Genomic DNA, 24,015 nt, shown 5'->3' with positions numbered 1-24,015 from the left:
TTCCGTCTTATTTCAGTCATTTTCATTGATTTCTATTTTCTATACCAGTAGTGACTGTGATAATTTCGAGTTCAGTGGCTTACATTACAAGCTTCAAAGAAATGGAGATTTTACCGTAAATTGATTCATCAATTAATATTTTAAAACTTTTGAATTACTGTACAATATAAGAAACTTATCAAAACATTGTCAAAATCAATATTCTTATTCAATAAAGCATTAAACATAATGAAACTATTGCATTGGTCGGATAACTTAAATGTATTTCATTATACACGAAAGACAATGATATTTGATTTAAATTAATTCATAAGTGAGTACTTTTAATTCATATTTTCATTTTGTCTATTTCATGCAAAAGACAAAAAGAAGAAAAGATAAAAAGATTACATCCCTACCCCCAGAAAAAAAAACTAATACAAGTTCATCAAGTAGTAAATAAAAAAAAATCCATTATGATGAATAAAAAATTCCGAAATAGACACATTTGTTTCCATATATTTTATGTTCTATTTCAGTTTTTGCTTTACCTAAAAAAGAGACATACATGTTTGTTGCGTATCAAACAATATGATCGCTGACATCTAATGAGATACTAGAAGGGTATGTGACACATTTGTACTGCCACACAAACCCCCTTACGGCAATAAGTACGAAATAGATGGAATTTATTTATGTTTAAACTCGACCGACGAACTCACAAACTGAAAGGAATTCAATGTGCGTGTCGTCATGAAAACGGTTTATAAATGCTTAAACTTTTTTTGTTGCAATGACGCTCAATAAATTAAGAATAAACATACAATATTTGAATTATTAGAAAAAAAGATAAAAAATAATTTAAATAAATAATCGGAACAATAAATGTATGACCAGGTCATTTAGAGATTGCACTTAAGCAGGCTTCATTCAAAATCTATCCTGATACATATAATAACTACCAAAGGGACCTTTAATGTCTAATTTTGCATTGTATATTTTGTATGCTTTTACAATTCCTTTCTCCTACATTAACTTGAATCCGAAACACAGATGCTTTAATTTTATTGCCACTGCAGATATTTTTCACTGTTTATCAATGATATGTTTTGTCAACACAGAAGTGCTGCCTACTGGGATTGTGATACCATAGGTAAGAAACCTCCACCAGCAGTGGTACTGACGTAGTTGTTGTGAAAAAAAATCAACAAAGATACAAGGCTTATAATTTTGTACGCCAGACGCGGGTTTCGTTTACAAAAGACTCTGCACTAACGCTCGAATAAAGAAAAAATATATACGTCTTCATGTCCCACAGATAAGACGGAAATATGGAGACAATGATACATGTACCGTATATGTTGCAAATTGTTACTTTTGAAATAACATGACTACTTTTTTCTATTGGACATTACACAAGCGACAACAACTAATTTTATGCTAGTTTACTCCCTATGTAGTGTGTTTGCTGGTCAATTAGTACTTAATCATTTAAATTACGAATAGAACCTTGCATACAATTCTTTGGTTTCTCTCTGCATAGTTTATGTGTAATTAATCTTAATTTGAAAAAGAAAAAGAAAGGTTAATTAGTGACCAATTCTGTCCATTTGTCTGCAAGTATAAGCACCTGGATAATTGTTTCTTAATATCTTATTAGTAGGATGTTTTTTTCTACTAAAATCGAAAAGAATTAACCCTCCATCTCTCAACACTACGTTCGCTGTAAATGTAAGTTTTAGCGAGTAGCGATTATTTGACTCAATTTATCGTTTTTGACTGATATTTAAAATCTTTATTCAGTATCATGTGACATTCGTGTGTGAAATTTTAGCTTAATATACCAATGCAAATTATTAATATCGAAACCATCATCATTCTTCTATTACCTTAATTTTTTTAACTGTCTTGAAAAACAACAGGGATGCATAATTTTTTTTAAACTCACCCCCAAACATAGTTTACACTTAAATCATATTGTAAAACTGTATCTTTTTTTTGGTTTGTTTTACTGAAGGAATTGGAATTACCAGAACGTGTTGTTATCATATGATTACCATCTCTTAAAGATAGACCAGCACATCACAATCGTCATTTTAACATATTAATCGAGGAAACAATTTTATCAATTTACCAAGTAAATCCAATGATATTTGAAAAAAAATTCGCCGCCATACTAAGATAATACTCAATTCTACATTTTCAGTTTGCAAACCCTAGAAAAAAGGAAAAGGTAGAATTAAGTATTATCTTAGTTTTGCGGAAGATTTTTTTTAAATATCATTGGATTTACATGGTAAATTGATAAAATTGATTCCTCTATTAACATATTAAAATGACGATTGTGATGTGCTGGTCACATCAACAAACTCAAGTATTTTATGATATTTAAGAAATTAAGAACAATATTTATTTAAAAACTAAACGTGTTCAACAACTACAATTTGAGTCGCCATGGAAAACATATTTCGGAAAATAAATAACGCAACTATGATGGTCGTGATTATTTCAAACGGAGTTACTGCGGAATCCACGTGGATATTATATGCGTAAGTATTTGTGACAAAATTCTGACAATTCAAGTGGTCACTGCAATCCAATCTTAGAATTATGGTTAACAAAGTTGCCCAGGTGACAAGATAAATAAGCAATCGAATTAATTATTGGCTGACCAAATATTTGGTTTGAGCGTATGTTTCATACAGTAATAAATGCCGGCTTTTAATATGTCTATAACTGTTACCCCTTAACGTGACCACTATATCATAATAAATTGCTATAACCAATGTGTCATCTCATCAATATGGTTAAAAAAATATATAAACAAAAACACCGAACTCCAAGGTAAATTCAAATATTGAGAAGTCCATAAAATCTGACAAAATCAAACGCTCGACTATGCCAACCAACGGAACGACAAAACGGAAACGGAAAACAAATGCAATATTCTTGACTTGGTATAGGAATTTTTCGAAGAAAATGGTGTGTAAAAATAAATAATAGGCGTTTGTATAAATCATTATTTTTGTCTAAGTTGACCTCGCAATCTTTGTTTGTTAGTTTGTTTATTTGTTAATTTTTATGAATTAACAGATATTGGTTACAAACGATAATGAGACGTCAACTCTGATTTATATTAAACCAGTGAGTCATTAGTGTTTATCATATGTTTTTCAACAAAAGACACGTATCAATACCAAAGCAAGATCTGAATCGTGCCGTGGTTGGAAATAAAGAACCAAATATCTACCATCAACACTGAATTTTCTAAAACATATGTTATAACTAAGAAGACAATCAACGAGATTCCTGTCTTGGGACAAGCACATTCAATAGGCTAGGCAGTGAGTCAATAACAATAGAAATGAAAATCTTCTTCTGATTCCGGTTAAAAAAAAGAGTTTGTTTACTTAAATAAGTATACTCATGAAGATAATTTAAACAAATTTTTTTCTCTTTTAAACTGTGTAATTTAAACAATGGACGTATTACATTTCCATATATTTTGTAAACTATCAGTTTTACTTTTCCGCAAAACAACTATTGTACATATTTGTAAAAAGTTATTATTTTATGACTTATAATATACTGATTATCATACACTTCTAAACATCAAGACATTATAAATAAAATGAGTTGTTGATTGATTGCCAATGAGACAATACCCATTTTCTATAAGGTTTGTATTGCTTAATCTTTGTATAATAAACTAGAATTTTTTTATCTTTTTTCGTCGCTTTTCGTTTTGGTCATGGTATTATTTGTTTATGATTTATGATTTATGAGTTATGGTATTTTGTTTGCGCTTTTGATATCACCCCTTTTAACAAGTGTTTTTAGTCTAAATAACACTGAAGTTATTTATATTAACATAACATACAATAAACTTATTCATCAAAGAGAGGAGAAAAATACCAAAGATGGACATTCAAACTCATAAGTAGAAAATATACTGACAACGCCATGGCTAAAAAAAGAAAAGGACCAACAGACAAACAACAGTACACAAAACCGACATAGAAAAGTAAAGACTGAGCAACACGAACCCCACCAAAAACGGGGGGGGGGGGGGGGGTTGATCTCAGGTGCTCCGGAAGGGTAAGCAGATCCTTCTCCACATGTGGCATCCGCCGTGTTGCTCATGTGAGTACAAATCCGGTAATAAGTCTAATTCGGTAGGTCACATTCGGGGGAAAGGGGACGGAATTGTAATTACGACAATTGGAACATATCCGCTGTAATCTGTGAAACGGATATTCCATAACGATCAACCAACTCGTGAGGGCGTCCGTAAAATTTACGAAGGGATGATTTCAACTTCACCACTTGGAACTCTTGGTTTCATAGCTTCCTTGTTAGCAGCAACCTTCTATCAAGGAAATCATGATAGGAAATACAAGCCCTGGAATATCGTATCAACTGGGAGATATATACTCCGTATGCAGGCGCTGCTGGAATATTGCTACAAAAAATGAAAAGTTCACAATTGGAAAGCTGAAATAATCTCTTTTGTCGTAAAGTTTTGTTATCAAACGACCCTCATTGTCAATTTCTAGATGTAAGGCAAGATATAATGCAGACTTGACTGTATCTGTTGTATCCTTTATCTCAAGTTCGATGGGATAGATGTGTTCAACATAATCACCAAATTTTGAATTATTTAGTGAGAGAACAACATCTTTATAGCGGAAAGTAAAGTTAAAGGATACTGCTACTTTTTTTTCTTTCATCCTAAGAAGTTCCTGTATGAAGTCAGCCTCATGTGAATAAAGGAAGAAGTCGGCAAGAAGAGGAGTACCGTCGGTTCCCATGGGAATACCGATTGTTTGTTGACAAACACGTCCTCCAAACGTAATAAATATGTTGTCAATCAAGATATCAAGCATCTTGATAATGTCAGTTTCAGAGTATTTTTTGTTTGAATCAGAGTGATTTTTTACAAAGTACGATTTATCCCTCCCTTAGACAAGATACTTGTATCTACGTTGGCCATTCTTTTTTATGAAGCAAAGCAGGACCAACTCTTTCAATTTGTCTTTTTGTTTGGAATGGGGAATACTTGTGTAATGTGTAGAAAAGACAAATGTTTTAATATTATTGCAAGATGAAAGAGTCTTAGATTGTATGTACTCTAAAATTTCTGAGTAATTTTTCAGTATCCACATCTGACTCACGCCACCTCTAAAATAGGTAGTTTCACAATAACTTGAAGCCCGGATTTGATTGCTGATAAAATTGATGTTAATAATTTAGAAAGAGGTTTCGTGGAGCATTTTGAAGACCCAGCAATATAACGTTATTTGTGAGGACACTTATGTAGTTTAGGTATCCAATACAGTGATGGAAGATCCAGTTCTTCATCTTTGGTTGAAATTCCAAAGGAACATAGAACAGACCAATGATTATCCAGGATTTCCTCCTTGGTAAGTGTCGTGGGGTATAAGTTGAGTTTCCAAGTGAATTGTCAATACCCAATTCATTTATCAAGCAGTTAATGTAATGTGTTTTACACACAAAAACGATGTTATTTGGGGCTTTATCTGCAGGGGACTACAACATATTTGTAAAAGATAGCTTTGACTGTTAATGAGCAGGAATCTATCATAATTCACGTCTTTTTTCTCCATATCAAATTCTCCTTAATGAAGTTAAAGGAACAGTATAGACTATATGGGTGGCTGCAATCACATCTACCATTGCGTTCTTCCACCAGTCATAGCTGATATTGGATGCTTTTCATTAGACCGGATGTCCTACTACATGGTTTATGTCAAATTACTAGATGCATGCTCCCCAACACATACAGTATAATGGATAATACAAGAACGTTTGACAAACTATAAATAAAAAAATGACAGGTGTTAATAAATGCTTGTTATTTTAATATCAATTTCAGACAAAGTTGACCTTTGTTTGAAACGGCTATTCTTTTTAACTCCCTTTTTGTCGTATAACGATATTGATACGTTAAGGCCACATTCAATCCTATAATCCTCTAATTGAAATCTGCTATAAACGTCTTCATTTCAAACAAATAAAATGACCAAAGTTGAGTCGATGATACTGCACCGGTTCCATAAAACCTTTTGAAAACACATATTTATATTCTTCTAAAACTGTAAGATGAATAAACTCAATTTTAAACGGATGATGTAATAAATGTCCACAATACAAGTATCTCGTGTGATTTCAATTGAATAAAAGGATGATGAATCAAATGTTCACAATAAAAGTATCTCGTGTGATTTCAATTGGATAAAAGGATGATGTATCAAATGTCCACAGTACAAGTATCTCGTGTTATTTCAATTGGATAAAAGGATGATGTATCAAATGTCCACAGTACAAGTATCTCGTGTGATTTCCATTGAATAAAAGGATGATGTTTCAAATGTTCACAATACAAGTATCTCGTGTGATTTTAATTGGATAAAAGGATGATGTATCAAATGTCCACAGTACAAGTATCTCGTGTGATTTCCATTGAATAAAAGGATGATGTATCAAATGTCCACAATAAAAGTATATTTTAATTTTAATTGTTTGAAAGCATATAGCAACCAGTATGGTACTCGAGGACAACATTAAACACCATGTTATATGAAGTAATTGATTTTAACGGCCGTTTACCCAAGATTGAAGTCCGCAGTATGATTTCCTAGTCGGGAAATATGCTATGTTTGTTCGAAAAATGCACTTAGAGGTGTCATTAATGATAAATACGTAAATGAAAACTCATTTCCGTCCAAGTGAATTAGCCCGATCGGTTATATAAAGTAAATTGAGCCCAGTTTATTCATAACCCAAAATTAAAAGCATAAAACCATCAACTGTAAAGCAACTTCGCTTAGTTTTTCCATTTGTAAGATAAACTGGTCTTTTAGATATAATATAAACAAAAAACAAATATTAAGGTAATTGTAAATTAATATTACTAGGTATCTAATGGTGATCAACACTAGTCAGGTGTCCGTTCAAAGTATACCAATTCCTGCATGAAGGTATGGTTAATAATACCTATAATATGGCGACCTATATATTGTCAACCAGTATAATCACAGTATAAAAATTAGAAGATTTGGTATGATTGCCAATGAGACAACTATCCACCAAAGTTCAAATGAAGTGGATGTATTTCTACTTTAAGCGCAGACGCATTGATACACAAAACTTACTGTTCCGCGATACGCCCACCTTATTCATACAACCAAGCAGGCCTGGGGCCATTAAATTGCAATGTAATGCATTACATTACAATTACTTTGTGATTCTTCCATTACAATTACAATTACAATTACTTTTTTTCTCACATTACATTACAATTACTTTGCCTGTGTAATGCATTACATTACACATTACTTTTTCAATACAAAATCTGGCACCCCGAGGTAGGTATGGAGCAAGAGGGTGAACTGTGGTTTATTTTATCAATAGTACCGCTTAAGCCGACGCTAGGGGCCGTCTTGATGTAGGGTATGAATGATTCGTTCATTATTGAAGACCCTACATCAACTGTCAAAATGAAGAACAGGAATAATTTTTATATTTTTTCTATGTATTGTGTGCGATTTTGTTTCATGTACATTTACTCCATATCCTTTTATTTTCTAAAAACATTTCAAACAGATTTTTATAAGAAATTGATAAATATTACCAGGGTATATGTACATATATATACAGTGTTAGTGACATAGACTTCAAATACTGGTTAATTAAATAAGTTATCATATAATTTTGTTTCTAACATTGATCACTTAATCATTAAGACAACATAAAGGTATTTCAAAGGGATATAATAAATGTGTCATTAAAGGATTATCTTGTTAAATGCCTAAGGGCTCTGTGAGGACAAACATAAGTTGAGAAGATTTGATTGCAATAAAAACATTTTGATATTAATTAGGTGAAATAACAACACAGACAGGACCCAAACCACAGTTTGGTGTAAAAATGTTGATTGACATATTCAATCTTTCATTGAAATAATGTAAGGTGTGTACAGAATTATGAAAATTTTATCTTCATATTTTTTTCATTCATCTATGTAGTTTTGTTTAATATTTTTTTAGAAGATTTTTCATGGACCACCAAACACCAAAATATTCTAAATATCATTTTCTACAAATATCAGAAACCAAGATCAAGACTAGTTGGCTTAGGGGATTTTATAATGGATCCGTAAAGAAGTTTTAAGGGCAAACTATCTATAATGATTTAATACAGTACTTAACTGTGACAATAATTTTATTCAATACTTTCTTTTGTTTTTTTAATATTTTATTTTTATTTTACTATATTCTTCAATTTTATGTATTTTACCAATTTGTAATGAAAAGTAATGTACAGTAATGGAGGCATTACATTGACTTTTAACTAAAGTAATCATTACATTACATGTAATTGTAATGCAGAAAATGTGCATTACAAATTACTTTGCATTACATCAAAAATATGTAATATTACAATGCATTACAATTACAAATTACCATTACCCCAGGCCTGCAACCAAGTAAACAAAAAAAAAACGTTTTACGTAGGCCAAGCTTCAAATACATTACGGTTATCTCTATTCTAATGCAAAATAAACAAATTATAGATATAAGAAGATGTGGTATGAGTGCCAATGAAACAACTTTCCATCCAAGTCACAATTTGTAAAAGTAAACCATTATAGGTCAAAGTACGGCCTTCAACATGGAGCCTTGGCTCACACCAAGCAGCAAGCTATAAAGGGCCCCAAAAATGACTAGTGTGAAACCATTCAAATAGGAAAACCAATGGTCTGATCTATATAAGAAACTAGAAACGAGAAACACTTATGAACCACATCAACAAACGACAACATCTGAACATTAGGTTCCTGACTTAGGACAGGTGCAAACAAATGCTGCAGGTTCAAGCGTTTTAACAGGCGCAAAGAATTGAAAACAACACGTTTAATAATTTTCTGGATTTACCTTCATCAGGAACGTTCAAAGCCAAACATTTGAAATCCGAGGGATGTATAAGTACCGAAACAGTTGAAGAGCTATATGACAAAAATACCTAAAACAAATAGCCAAATCGATCTAAGGTCAACTTTGCCTGAGGGAGTTGAAACCTTAGTTTCTTTATAATTTCAAAATTTATAAACGGGAAATTTTAGAAAAGTTTGTTATAAATCATGTCAGTACCGAAGTACTGACTACTGAGCTGATGATACCCTCGGGGACTGATAGTCCACCAGCAGAGGTATCGACCCAGTGATGTAAAAAAATGAAAACAACACGTTTAATAATTTCATGCGTCCGAAGCGCTTTTCTGGATTTACCTTCATCAGGAACGCTCAAAGCCAAACATTTGAAATCCGAGGGATGTATAAGTACTGAAACAGTTAAAGAGCTATATGACAAAAATACCTAAAACAAATAGCCAAATCCATCTAAGGTCAACTTTGCCTGAGGGAGTTGAAACCTTAGTTTCTTTATAATTTCAAAATTTATAAACGGGCAATTTTAGAACAATTTGTTATAAATCATGTCAGTACCAAAGTACTGGCTACTGAGTTGATGATACCCTCGGGGACTGATAGTCCACCAGCACAGGTATCGACCCAGTGATGTAAAAAATTGAAAACAACACGTTTAATATTTTCATGCGTCCGAAGCGCTTTTCTGTTATCATTTCAGTATAAAATTTCTTAAAACTAAAATTCTGCGAAATGATGTTATCGTCTTTGGCAACTTAACAAGGTGACGTCATATGTATGTTTCCGACGTCAAATTAAACACCGGGAGTTTTCAGGTAGCGCACGGGATAATATAATTGAATATGAATGTCCAACCCATGGTTAAATGAAAACAAAATTACGGCTGCCATGAATTAATTCTTAATTGGTCTGAATAAAAACACTATCAGTATTTCCACTTTATTTAACCAATAAATATAGTGTCTAAATATGTTTTGTTCTCTGTTCTTTACATGACGTGGCTAAATATTAATTATAGTTTTCATTTACTGTCCAACATCTCTTAACAAAAATCTGTATGGTCAATACATAGACCGCCATTATGTCTCTCAGTTTTCATTGCTGTGTGTTTTTGGAAGTTTTAGTGTTCATTTCTTTTAAACTTTGTGGCTGTTCCTTCGAAGATTTCTTTATATGTATGTTTTACCAATAAAAACTTCGCAAAATTTATTTACATTGGTCATGTTTTTGAACGCAGCGCTTCTGAAGTTATAGTTCCTATTTGTTGTTGAGTAGCCAACTGTTACAATTTAAAGGTTTTATAAACTCTACTCGGCTCTCCCTATTTTCAATTCCAGCCAAAATGTAATCAGAGTTCTATCTTTTCTCCATTGTTTTTAACATAGTACAAAATGTACATATACAGATGAGCTTTTTGTTGTTGGACATTTTGCAAGCAAAAACAACCTATCAAACATCCTTTTCCTCTCTATGTAGTATATTTGTTGGTAAATATTTACTTGAAGCGTTTAAACTACATGTAAAGTAATTGCATACGGTTCCTCATTTTGTTCTGCATAGTTTAAGTGAAATTAACATTACTTTGCAAATGAAAATGAAACGTTAAGTAGTGAGCAATGATATGCATATGTCTGAAAGTATTGCACTTGGAAAATAATTTCTTAAATGCAAAATTAAATTTTTTTCATCTGTTTTACTAATACCGAAAATATATTTCCTCCTTTTTAACAATAAGTTTTCTATAAATCGTAATATACATAATAAGAAGAACATATAAAGTTTGCACCTGTAGAAAGTGAGAGGGTTTTATAATCTGCTTGAAATACAGAAATTTATTTTACAAAAAAAGAATAAAAGGAATAATCAAAAATATTGGACAGTGTAACAAACCTCGCCAACAAACACCTCTTCCGAAAAACAGATGCAGGAAAAGGAAAAGCAACGAACAAAACATCGTCGAGAAAGCCTCACTTGGTACAGTCACAAAAATGTGGTGAGAATTACATGAACCCAAAAGCGTCAGAATTATATGAAACTTGTCAAATTATTATAGGTAAAGGAGAATTAGCTACGAGACATAATAAACAATAAAATATGATTTTTTTTTTGTTCAATCATTAATGTAAGTGAAATAGTGAAATAACAATTCGCTGCTAATAGCCAGTTTGGTTTAGTTTTCTCAAAGTAAGCTATGAAACATTGGCGATGAATTATTCACTTGCAAGTAAATAATTCGACCTTATTGAATCCGTATTCATGTGACCTTCAATTTAACTCCTTCGCTGGAGTTGGGTTATGCATGTATTCAGCTATTAAAAGGAAAAGAATGTCAACATTGAAAGTGAAACAAAGATAAACCAGTTGGTTGACTGATTCGATCCGCAAATAAATCATTCTTATACAGGTAAAACCTATCATAAACAAACTTTTTAACCTACAATCTGAAATCAAACAGACCTAGAAAAATCCAATTGCACGTTGTCGCGATCTTTTTATAATTATATCTATGTTTATATCGGGTTAAATGACCGTTGGCAGTCTTCGGGGGTCATTAGATGAAGTCTAGACAAAAATACACACGACATATCATCGAGTTCATGTATTGTTAATTATTTATTTAAGACTTTTTGTAATTTGGATATACGTTTTAGTGTGTTATTAATCTACTTATGAGAATTTGAGTCAAATCGGTGAACATGAATTAGACAGCTAATGCCCCTTTAACATTTATTTGTTAAATCGACTTATAAATGAAGAGAATATGCTGTGGAATTTTGTATGAACTTAGATTTGTAATTAACAACATAGATTCGGGAAATTGGTTTTTCAACTACAAAAGATTGGGGATCTGACAATAGAAAACTGAAATGAAAACGATTGTCACTTTCCTAGTTTGGAGTCGCCCAATTGTGTCAATTTCAGGGGAAAAAATCATCTTGAATCTGTTGTAACTTTTTTGTTGGTTTGATGTCATCGTTATATCGGAAAGCGAAATTAAAGTATTTTGAAGAAGAAGTTCTTCTCCTGGTCTTTAAACAGGCGTTGTATGTCTCCTGCTTCATATGAGAACATCAATGAGATAGCAACCAAACAACATATCGAAAATTAAAGTTTCACCTCAAGTCCAATCTATGGTTTTTATACCAAGATTTCCTACATTAAATTGATTCTACTGGTAGTTCTTTGTGTTTGTTTTATTGTCGATTTTCTTAATAGTTGAGGTCGGATTTCTTAGTCCAGTTTCGTGTGAACTCACTTTTCCGATTTCGTTAGATCTCACTTTTTTAAATAGTGTCTATGATTTCACTGATGTGATCTTTTAAAAAATGCATCGTACACTGAAAGGATTGAAATCATCAGAACGTTTCTCATCACTTTTCTCCCTTAAAAACAGACCAGAACATCACAAATGTCATTTTTGGAACTTTAATATGCAAATCAAGAACTAGATTTTATCAATTTTCAAGTAAATTCATTGTTCAAAAATACAATTGCCACCATACTTAGATAATACTCAGTTACCTGTTCAATTTTGCACGTATAAGAATCCACATTCTAATTACTTGTCCAGTTTAAAGGTGTTTTTTTAGCCTGTAAGACCTATGCTTTTGTCAGATTGACCTCAGATTACCGACAGTACGACAAGACTAACCTCAACAAACTTCAGCATTACATTATAAGTTCTCATGAAATTAAAAAAAGATTTTTTTTCGAAAACGCTTAACATTTCTAAATGAGGTATTCACTAACTACCACTTTGAGTCGCCATTGAAAACTTATGTACTTTATCGGACAGCAAGTGACGTAAATATGCTTGGTAGTCAAGTTTGTCAGTCTATTTCAAACGGACTTACTGTGAAATCCTCGTGAATATTAATTGCGTAAATAGAAAACAAATCCGGGTTACAAACTAAAACCGAGGGAAACACATCAACTATATTAGGAAAACAACGGAACAACAGAAACACTAAACTGCAACAAAAACAAGTGCCAACATTCATAGAAACGACTATTTGATAACAACTGCCATATTCCTGACTTGGTATAGGACATTTTAAGAAAAAATGGTGGGTTAAACCTGGTTTTATGGCAAGCCAAACCTCCCATAAAATTGACAAAATCAAACGCTCGACTATATATCAACCAACGGAACTACAAAACGAAAGAAATTGGTGTGTAAAACTGTACATGTAGTTAATAAAATTTAAAGGTGTTTGTATAACTTTTTATTTTGCAGTTAAGGTTCAACGAACTTTTGGCTAAGGTAACCTTTCAATTTTTGTTCGTTAGTTTGTTTATTTGTAAATTTTTATGAATTAACAGATATTGGTTGCAAACGTCAATAAGGCACTACATGTAACCTTCAATACATTTAACTAAGAAAGCTAATATTGGTTATCATATGCTTTTTAACAGCAGACACGTAATCAACATGTTTAGATAGGTTGACATTAAACAACATAAAATCTAACATCAACAAGGACAAAACTCATGGTATAACAAAGAAAAACACCGACGAGATTCCTAACTTGGGACAAGCGCATTCAGTAGTCGTGGCAGTGAGTCAAGCACATAGAAATGAAAATCTTCTTGTGATAACGGTTGAGCAAGGAAAAGGTTTGTTTAGTATAATAAGTATACTTATAAAATAGGCATTAGCTACGATGTTGACACAAAATAAAGATGTCCATAATTGAACTCATGCTGAAGACATGCACAACCCATCTCCACTAAGGTCAAATTAAAGGTTGCGTGAATACGGATTCAAACACGTTTAATCATTTACTGGCAAGCTAATAATACATCAGCGATGTATTCAGCTTATTTTGACGGAAACTGAAAAACCTGACTGCTAATAACAAAATAATATTTCTATATTCCACGTTTATAAATGTTTAAACAAAAAATACCATATGATACTTTTTGTCTAATTCATTCGTAGCTTATGCCCTTTAACAAATCTCGATTCAAAATTTAGGTTCAATCAAAACATTCAATTGTTAGAGTGATCCGTATAGTCCTAAGCATTATATTCTGCCCTTAATAGACCACTGATATATCATTTAGGGAGAATGTAAAAACGAAGAGATAACAAAAATATTAAAACTTCAGAAGAGGGTTGCAAGATCCCCTTTAGCTCCCTTATTTAAAGAAGTTTGGTGGATGACGGTATAAAATAGAATTAAATACTACAAATATTTACTTCTATATAAATGTGTGCGTATGGAAGCACGAATGTACCTAGTTCAAAAGTTTAAACTGATATCAGATGATAACCCTTACTCTTTGAGAAATGTTACTCAAGGTAATCTGATAGTTAAGAGCCAAAACCTGAGTTGTTTATGAAATCTATTGTGCATTCTGGATCAGTGCTATGGAATTGACAACCATACAAAATGCGTAAAGTCAAACTTTTTAACTAAGTATCAAGAAGTACTTAACACAGTCCTGATTAGATCCCTTTTTTTATAATGTATTATATTGATTTGTATATAATATTTTTTATAACATGTACCTATATAACTAGTTTATCTTTTATAAAGATACAATGAACTATATAATTGTGTAAATGTCTTTTTTTATTGTATTGTAATTTCTATGTGAGGGCCTCTCGGAAAATTAGTTTGTTTTAACTTACTGTGTTTACCCTCTTTAAATAAAACAATTATTATCATTATTATTATTATTTTTCCAAAACTTATAGCTTTTTAACGACGAAGTTTTTAAGCCTTTAGACCTGAATCATCAATACATTTACAACAAGTGAAACGCTGGCATTACCAACCGAAGCTCCCCGAACTACACAGTTTTGAGAGAAAACATTTTTAATTCAATGGTTCAAAATGATAGTATATTTCAGGGACAAACAAACATGCACTACTGTTGCCTATTTTGATTTCTAAAAATGTGTTACTATTCATAGTGGAATTCCATCCTGAAACAAAGTTTATAATCTATTTTAAGTATTCAACCCCTTTGTTCCAAAATCGATAGCCTTCTGCCCCTTCAATTTGCACAGATTTCATTTCAATCAAGCAAGAAAATCTGAACCTACCATCCTGAAACCATTTTTTTCAACAAAAAAAAAACATTTTTTATTCAAATTGACCTTGACCTTTCACCTTTTCAAATAATAGTAGGCTTCTTATCCTTTTTCTATATCTTCTTTCTATGAATTTCATTCCAATCGAGAAAGGGACGCACAACTACCATCCTGAAACCATTTTGTTTTGTAACTGTGACCTTGAGTTTGACTTATTGACCTCACACGCAATAGGCTTACCCCCCCCCCCCCCCCTATATTTCCTTTTTGAAATATTTCATCGCAATCAAAAAAGGGATGTGGAGATTATCAGTCGGAATTTTTTTCTTTCCGACACACGGATGGATGGAAGGCGGATGGACAAAGCGATTATTTTAACTCCCAAATGATTTCAAGGAGCATAATGAAATATGTCTAAATAAATTTTAGGGGTCTTTTGTCTTTTTGTAATTTGTTTTGTGCCTTGTACTGATCTGATGAGGAAAGCCCTTTCCATCTGATTTATACAGTTTTTATTTTTTGTTACACCCTAGTTGTGCGATCGCAGACATAGTTGAACCAACTGCGTTCTTTGGTGCCTGCCCCGTGTTATGGAGCCTGGTGTACAGTGGTTGTCAACAGTTCCTGTCTGCTACAATTGGTGTTCGTCTATTATTGTTGGATAATTCAGGCCAGGCCGTTGGTTTCTTCTTTTGAAATTATTAATATTTATCATCCTGGCGTCTTTACTAGCTTACTATACTGTATGGTTTTTGCTCATTGTTGAAGGTCGTTCTGTTCACATTTTTGAAGTTTGGTATAACATGGATAAGTTTTGATATTGGTAATCATCTCCACATCTCCTTATTTTCATATTTTGGGATAACCGATTTATAGAGCGGAGCATAGATAAAACGTTGATATGTAATGAATATTCTTAAGTAATACACAGATTTGTCCATATACGGAGTACATGTGCTTACTTGTTTAGCTCATATTTACAACCAGTCGAACAATTAATATAAATTGAGTATAATACGTAAGAAATTTGTTGCCACAGCAATCATTTATGATTATAAGTTATTTTCTCATAAGAACCTTTAAGCTATAACCTCCTTGTTTGCAATGTTTTCAAGGACTTGATCTTGAACGTTACAACATTGCCTTTATTGGGAATTTTAAGGTGTATTTTTACATTAATTACTGCTCTTTGAATGATAACTATAGCGAAACCGAATTCGGTGCCTTTTGATTATATTAAATTTAATAAAAATCGGAATTAGCAACAACAAACCGATTTGAAAAAAGCTTTGACTGGTTTTGATGAAATTGGAATTTTAGGATAATTTGATGCACAATTTAATTCTTCACCAGCTATACACTACAAACCAGTAAAAGTCTGAAATGGCCTATATCTGTACTCGACTGTACTGATTTTTACTCGACAAGTCTGAATTGTTCTGAATTTTACTCGACATTACTCGACCCCAGTCTTAACCATACTCGACTGTACTGATTTGTACTTGACCCTTATCTTTGCCATTGAAAATAGTCTGAACTATTACTCGACCAGTCTGAAACAGTCTTAAACCATTCTCGACCTGTACTCGACCTATTTTTTCAGTCTAAACCATACTCGACCAAAGGTCTGAACAATACTCGACCAGTCTGAACCATACTTGACCAAATAACCTCTACTTTTTCTAAATTTTAACTGTTAAAATAAATTTCTTTTTAACTGACATGATAACAGCCACAATAAAATAAAGATATATTATAAAAACAGATTTTTACATTCTTACATGATTCTCAGATTTATCGAATAGAGATAGTTAAATCAAATTATCTTATATAATAATTTAATTATATTAATTTTAAAGTTTTAGAGTTTTGTTAGAAAAAGATTTTCTTTTACCTAAAAACCACACCTATACTGAGGGTAATTAAACCTTATTAAGGTGCTTCTTGTTTGGCATGTGTTTTTTTTTAAATTAATTTTCCTAAATTCCTAAATAAAAACTACATAGGTTTCATTGTTACATACAAAAAATGTACAATAGTTATATAATTATCTTTTTAATGAGGTAACAACAGCCAACAAAATCACTGAAATTGATTAACCTTATTTTAGAAATATATCTATTATCATAATTTGGGATATATTATATACAATATATATCAAAAAGGGATAAAAATTAAAGAAATTAATAAAATTGTACTTCTGATTAGTAGTGAAGTATGAAGTAATACCTCCTGCTTGGGGCAAACTCATGAAAAAGATCACACCTGGTCAGAGAGTATTAAATTCTAAATAACATTCATTCAAAATTGCAACATCCTGTAAAACTTAAATCACAAGGCCTTTTGAATTCACTAGAGTAATACACGAGTTTAAGAAAAATAGGGCTTTCATTTTACCCGTAAAACACACATGTACTGAGGTAATTAAACCTTATTAAAGTGCTTCTTGTATGCCATGTCTTTAATTTTGACAAAAATTATTTAAATTTAATTGAAATAAATTTTTACTGTAACTTTGGAACACATTTCCTTTTTTAAAAGTTTATCACAGGATTACTATGGAAGTTCTATTATCATGATTATATTAAATTCTTGGTTTAACAAATCAAAGGTGTCATTTTTTAAATTTATTAAGTTGCTTTATATGCTATTTTATATAAATTTTAATAAAAAAAATGTTCACTGCATTTTTAACTAAACTCAACTGACACCATAAATCTATATAAATGAAAATTGTCCAGTAACCATAAAATATATCTGAAACATTCAAAAAATTTTGAATAACATTGAAAATATTAGTCACAATTCAGTTTTGAGATTATTTTATCAGCTTGTTTTATTTTTATTTTAAAGGTGATATATATGTATGTATATAAGTGTTGATGAATATGGTGATGAAGTTATATTATGTTTATTGTGAAATTTTGGTTTCAATGCTATATTGAATACATTTTTAATTTCAAATTGTTGTTCAAATTTCTAGCCAGGGGAAATAGCTGTTGTTAAAAACAGTTCCTAAATTGATGAAATACAATAGATAGATACAAAAAATTGGTCTAGGTTGGTTGAGACTTGGTCGAGTATGGTTCAGACTAGGTCGAGTATGGTTCAGACTAGGTCGAGTATGGTTCAGACTAGGTCGAGCATGGTTCAGACTAGGTCGAGCATGGTTCAGACGCGTATAAAATGGTTAAGTACTGGTCGAGTAAGGGTCGAGTACAAGTTCAGACTGTTAAGTATGGTTCAGACTACAGTCGAGTATTATCAAGTAAATTTCAGACCAATTCAGACTGGTCGAGTAAAAATCAGTACAGTCGAGTACAGATATAGGCCATTTCAGACTTTTACTGGTTTGTAGTGATACCACTTTTGATATATCTCAAATGATTGATTGTACAAGCGTTTAAAAACACATTTAATTTACAGTTGAAAAAACATGTTTTCAATAACTCGTGCACGTGTCCTATTCCAGGCTTCAGCAAAATTTTTTTTTTAATTCTCGACTAGGGTGTCCACCTCTGTTTAGTCAATTTTAGACACAACTCAATCTAACATGACAAAACATTCAAAGTGAAACTGTATACACATAAATCACTTTAACTAAAACAGTGACATATATATCCCCATTATAATATATGCAACCTAATATGGTAACTTACAGCTTGTTTGGCAGTTTGAAAAAATGATAATATCAGTCAGATACATATACATGTATGCTTTAATTTTATTTTGCGATCATAAATAAATAGCAAATAAAAAAAAACTCATATCCTAAAACCTGAAAAGGTTGACCATCCTTCACCATACATAAGATCAGCGAAATAATTATCTTGGACCTTAATATTTACTTTATCATGTGTCTTCAAATGAGCAACAACAGTCTGACTTGCTGATAGGTTGACATTATCTTTTCCTGCATGGTTTCTTGCAATCATATTTCCATTCACAGCCAGGTACGTGAAGAAGCATTTGTTAGCTTGGGTAGTAGTTGTCCAAGAGAAAGAGTAAAGTCCTTGAACTGGTGCTGTAAATATTCCTGTTGAAGGATTATAGCCATTACCATCATTTGTAATAACGGCATCATATATGACATCGGATCCTTTCGGTCTGTTCATTAAATTGCTATTCAATCTCACCAGAAATCCAATTTCTTGTGTATCTAGAAATTCAAAATATCAAAATAATGAATATCGCTAAATTGAAAAAAAAAAAAAACACGTGTATCATAAAAAGATGTCGTTTTACTTCCATGAACATGAAAATAACATGTATTGTCTTACACTTCCGGTTTTTGATGAGTCTTGTGTTGCTCAATCTTTAGTGTTTGTGAAGTGAATCAGTACTGTTTTTTTTTTCTTGTCGCTTTCCGTTTTGGTCATGGTATTATTAGGGTTCTTTTTCGACTTGTGGTTTTTAATTGCACGCTTGAAATCAACAACGACCACCCTCCCTTTCCTTCCCCTAAACAAGTTTTTTTAAAGTTTAAATAGCAGTAAAGGTATTTGCAAATAACTGTAACATACACTAGACTTATTCATCAAAGAGAGCTTTAAATTATAAATGAAGGATCGACAATTTAACAGTACATTTATCTTCTTTCTATAAATTAAATTCTCCTTAATTAATGAAGTTCAAAGAACAGTACATACTACATCGGCGGCTGCAGTCACATCTACAATTAACTTCCTCCACAGGTGTGCATGTACAAGTACTACATGGTGTATGTCCAAATACTGGATGCATGCTCCCCAACACATACATTGTAATAGAAAATGCAAGAACGTTTGGTAAACTAGAAATAAAATAGTGACAAATGTTACAAAATGCTGGTAATTTCAAATATCAGCTGAGGACAAATTTGACCTTGAATTGATTTGGCAATTTCTTTTTATTTCCCTTTTGGTCAGATAGATCCTCACGTGTTCAAGTACTTATACATCTGTGCTTTAATCTTTTTTGGGGGGAATTTTAGCCTTTTCGATGAAGGTAAATCCAGAAAAGAGATTCGGACGCATCAAATTTATAAAGTGTTATTTTCATTTTTTAGGAGAGATGTTTTAAATTTTACTGTTCTGTCTACAGAAATTCAGATCTGGGTAGGGCATCAATGCTTTGGGGTAGAAAAACATAAGTATATTTTAAGTAAATGATGTGTCAATTATATTAAATGTCAGCAAACGTGTGTTGACTTCTGGGTTTGTGATTCTATTTGGAAGAAAATGCGAATAGCAATTGCATTGACCCAGTGGTTGGAAAGGTAATTCACAATACCAGACTGTTCGTTTCTATGTATGTTGGCGTTGTTTTTGTTGCACTTCAGTGCTCCTGTTGTTCATTTGTTTTCATCTTGTGGTTGATGTGTTTCCTTTGGTTTAAGTTTATAACCCGGATTTGTTTTCTCTCAATCGATTTATGACTTTTGAACACCGGTATACTACTGTTGCCTTTATTTATAATGTCGACGGCAGACGCGGTTCGTCTAAAGACTTATCAGTGGCGTTCGAATAAAAACATTTGAACGGTCTCTGTAACACAAAAAAGATGCACAAAGGATGACAAAGCAGTTTGATAAGAGCACAGAGGACATAAAATTATTTATATGGTGGGAGGGATCAGATCAGTTGAGATGTTGATATAGTGAAGACCAGCTTTAAATAGGTTTTTTTCTGGTAAGAAAAAATAATTCATTGCAATTAAGATAAACTTAAGATACATTGGACTTGAAAGAGAATACATGCGTCTCGCCATTGATCTATACCGAATGCTAATGTTCAGGTACCAGAGGAATGCATTTCATCAAATCACTATATATTCATTTATTTTCTGGTTTAAAATTACCTTCTTAATTCGACTATAAATTCATTTTTTTTGGCAAATTTAACAAGGACCATCACCTAACTAGATTAGTATAAGTAATTAACTTTTAAAGCAACTTACCCCATTTTGACTACTGTACTATTTAAGATTGTTTTAGAATACAATTGTTTTACATTTACTTATATCTCCATTTTATACTAGACATGCAATATGTACATTATTCTCATATTACAAATCTATTTTTTTAAGAACAAGTGCCAATTTTTGAAAAGTATTTGTTTTTGTTTGTGAAAACTATATAATGCATCTTACATTGATAACACCTTTGTTATTGATAAAATTAAATACCTTTCAACAGAACAACACCAACAAAAATAATTAGAACAGGGACTGGGAATGAATCATCATCTTTTACTACCAGTGGTCTCCAGCAAGAACTTTGTATTGATATTCGATTCATTACATGCCTGCTTTCTGAATTCAGTATACTCTAAAATAGTCTGTACAAATATTTTTTTAAAAGACAGTTTTCAAAGAAAATATACAACATGAGGCGAATTGACATTAAACAGAAATAAGAAGATTGAGGCACAATGCTGGTATTTTGAGTAATATTTTCAGCCCTTAACCACACTTGTACGTCAAAAAATTTCAAAGAAACTAGCAAAACTTATTGTCTTAAAAATAGGTTCACCCGTACACAGGTTGAAAATGGAAGGAATATGTTAGAGTCATAAATAGATTGAAATAGCTATAATTATTTGAGTTAAAAAGTGACTTTAAAGAAATATGATATATATTTAAAGGATATCAGTTTCTAAATGACGGGGAACTTTTGTTGATCAGTATGCTGAAAACTGAGCGTGACTTAACTCCGGATCTGTTTAATTTTGCTTAATCCTTAAGTTATTATAAAATTGAAGTAATAAAAGAAAAGTATAATAAAAAGATACTTCCTTTCAAATAAACCCATCTGATTAGCTGTCCGTTTTTTTGGATAATTTCGTAATTGATTTTACTTGATATTAGACATGAAACATACTTATTGCTTAAGACTAGATTTTTTTTAATATAGATATGCACATCTTATCCTTATTGTCATTGTTGTCTAGGCCCGCCTTTTTCATGTAATAATAAAATCAAGATTTTAAGATATTTTCCTTCTTTTGATGACATTAATCATAAAGATTCTGTTCCATACCTATTTTGCTCCTCGTGTTTTAGAAAAGTAGTAGTTCCGCTTTTGGAAGTCATACTCCCGTCCCCTTTTCCTAAACAGCACTTACAAAAACAAAACAAAAGACTTACAACAGTCATGAAACACTACATATAAAATTTCAGGTTCATTAACACAAACCCTTCCAAATCCGGGTTATGAACAGTTCTTTATTCATTAAGGGCAACCGATGTGTTGCCTGTGTCAAGATAAACACCGGTGCTTATTCGAATTCGTTGATATCTCATTATGGTAACAATAAATGGAAAATATTTTTGACAATGCGGTGAACCACATCATGGTGGGGTTGTAAACTGTAACGATGATATCAACTTAACATCAAGAGCCAATAACTTCCTTATAACAAGCAATCGTTTATCAAGAAAATCCTGATGATATGTAACACAGGCCTTGGAATGTCGTTTCAACTATGTGCTATTTAAAAACTGGAAATTACCAATCGGAAGAATTACAAATATAAATGTTGTCGTAACTTTAAGTAGTTTCCTGACCGTCATTTTCAATTGCATGTGCAAGTCAAAATGTTAAAGAAGATTCAATTGTATCTGTTGTATCTTTTATTTCAAGTTCAAAGGGAGAGATGCGAATAACAAGGTCACAAATGTTTCAGTGCTTAAATCATTCTATAAGAGGATATCATCTGTATAGCGCATTGTGATGCTCGCTTCTTATCAATGTTCATGTCTTTTTTAGAAGACACGTAAGGATTCTGTTACATATAAATTCAGTATCCCGTCGATTAGTATCAGTTGATACACCACGGAATGACAACGGTCAGTAGAAAAACACGTTCAACAAAAGTAACACATAAGTAACTGCAACCATCTTGCTTTGTATGATTTGTCCCTTCCTAAAATTACAAACTAATCATAATTTTTTTGATTTTGGAAGCAGGACCACTTGTGAAAAAAGTAGAGAAGACAAATATTTTATACTATTGTTCGACGAGATATCTATTTCTGGTTATTTGTGTCGTTGGACTATCTCATTGCCATCCCTTGGTATCCTTATTTCATATTTGATTGCATGTGCTCTAAAAGTCTTAACAGAATATAGCTGTTAAAATGGAATCACAAAGTGATTATAAATTACACTAATGTTACCTTTCAGACGAGAATGTAGACGTTGCGTCATTTCCATTATATTTTCAGGGAAGATCCCTGATTAGGTATTTTGAAAATATATTATACAGCTTATTTGAACTAAAAGCAATGCTGCTTTCCAAGTCAACATACCTACCTATTTGAAAAAACATTTTTAACTGATTGGTAATTTTATTTTTTTCACTGTGTAGCAACACGGATCGTCGCAAAATGTCGGAATTTTTAACGAATTGTAAATGTAATGTGTTTTAATGTAGTTATCTAGTACTAATTCGATTTGAAAATTGGTTCATAGTTTTATCATGACAAGTTACAGATCAAGATTTAATTTTGTTCCGGTCTGATGATTTTGTGCAGAATTATGGTCATGGACTTAGAAAATTAACTTGAGAAATCAGTTTTTTAATTTAACTTGCATTAGAAAACGGAAACGCATCTTTTACGTTTTTGAAAGAACCTCTTTTTCTTGATTTGTCCAAGTTTATTTATAGTGAAACTTCTCCAAACCGGCCGCCCGTCGGACCACGTAAAACGACCGGTTTGTGGGGGTGGCCGGTTTGTTGAAAATTGAATTCATCAAAAGTTCCCTTCAATATGTGTGTTTGAGTATATATGAAAATGTATTTTATTTTAATCAAAATATATGTTTTCCTCTGTGAATTTTATTTTTGTATATTATATGTATCATAAAATACATCTACAACTTCTATTTTATCTTATTTTATTTTTTTATTTTGCAGGAATAATAAATTAAATATACCATACCTTAATGGTATTTCTTTAATAGTTAATCAAAATGCTCTAGTAAATATTGAAAATTGTGTATCATGATTGAATTGTAATTTAGCAATAGCATGTGAAATTATCT

At 31.8% G+C, this 24,015-nt stretch overlaps 1 protein-coding gene across 1 annotated transcript; it reads right to left on the bottom strand.

Moving 5' to 3' along the window:
- Nucleotides 1-18,696: 18,696 nt before the first annotated feature.
- Nucleotides 18,697-20,958, bottom strand: LOC127735231 (cerebellin-2-like). The gene is made up of 3 exons (XM_052245349.1): nt 20,928-20,958; nt 19,640-19,782; nt 18,697-19,149 (listed from the first exon to the last, which is right to left on the bottom strand). Exons 1-3 carry the CDS (start codon nt 20,930-20,932, stop codon nt 18,755-18,757), a joined length of 543 nt encoding a protein of 180 aa, XP_052101309.1. The 5' UTR covers nt 20,933-20,958; the 3' UTR covers nt 18,697-18,754.
- Nucleotides 20,959-24,015: the final 3,057 nt, after the last annotated feature.

The sequence above is a fragment of the Mytilus californianus genome, unplaced genomic scaffold, assembly GCF_021869535.1.
Source record: "Mytilus californianus isolate M0D057914Y unplaced genomic scaffold, xbMytCali1.0.p SCAF_3, whole genome shotgun sequence".
Lineage (NCBI taxonomy): Eukaryota > Metazoa > Mollusca > Bivalvia > Mytilida > Mytilidae > Mytilus > Mytilus californianus.
The sequence above is the reverse complement of the archived record's forward strand: the minus strand, read 5'-3'. Positions and strand labels throughout refer to the sequence as shown.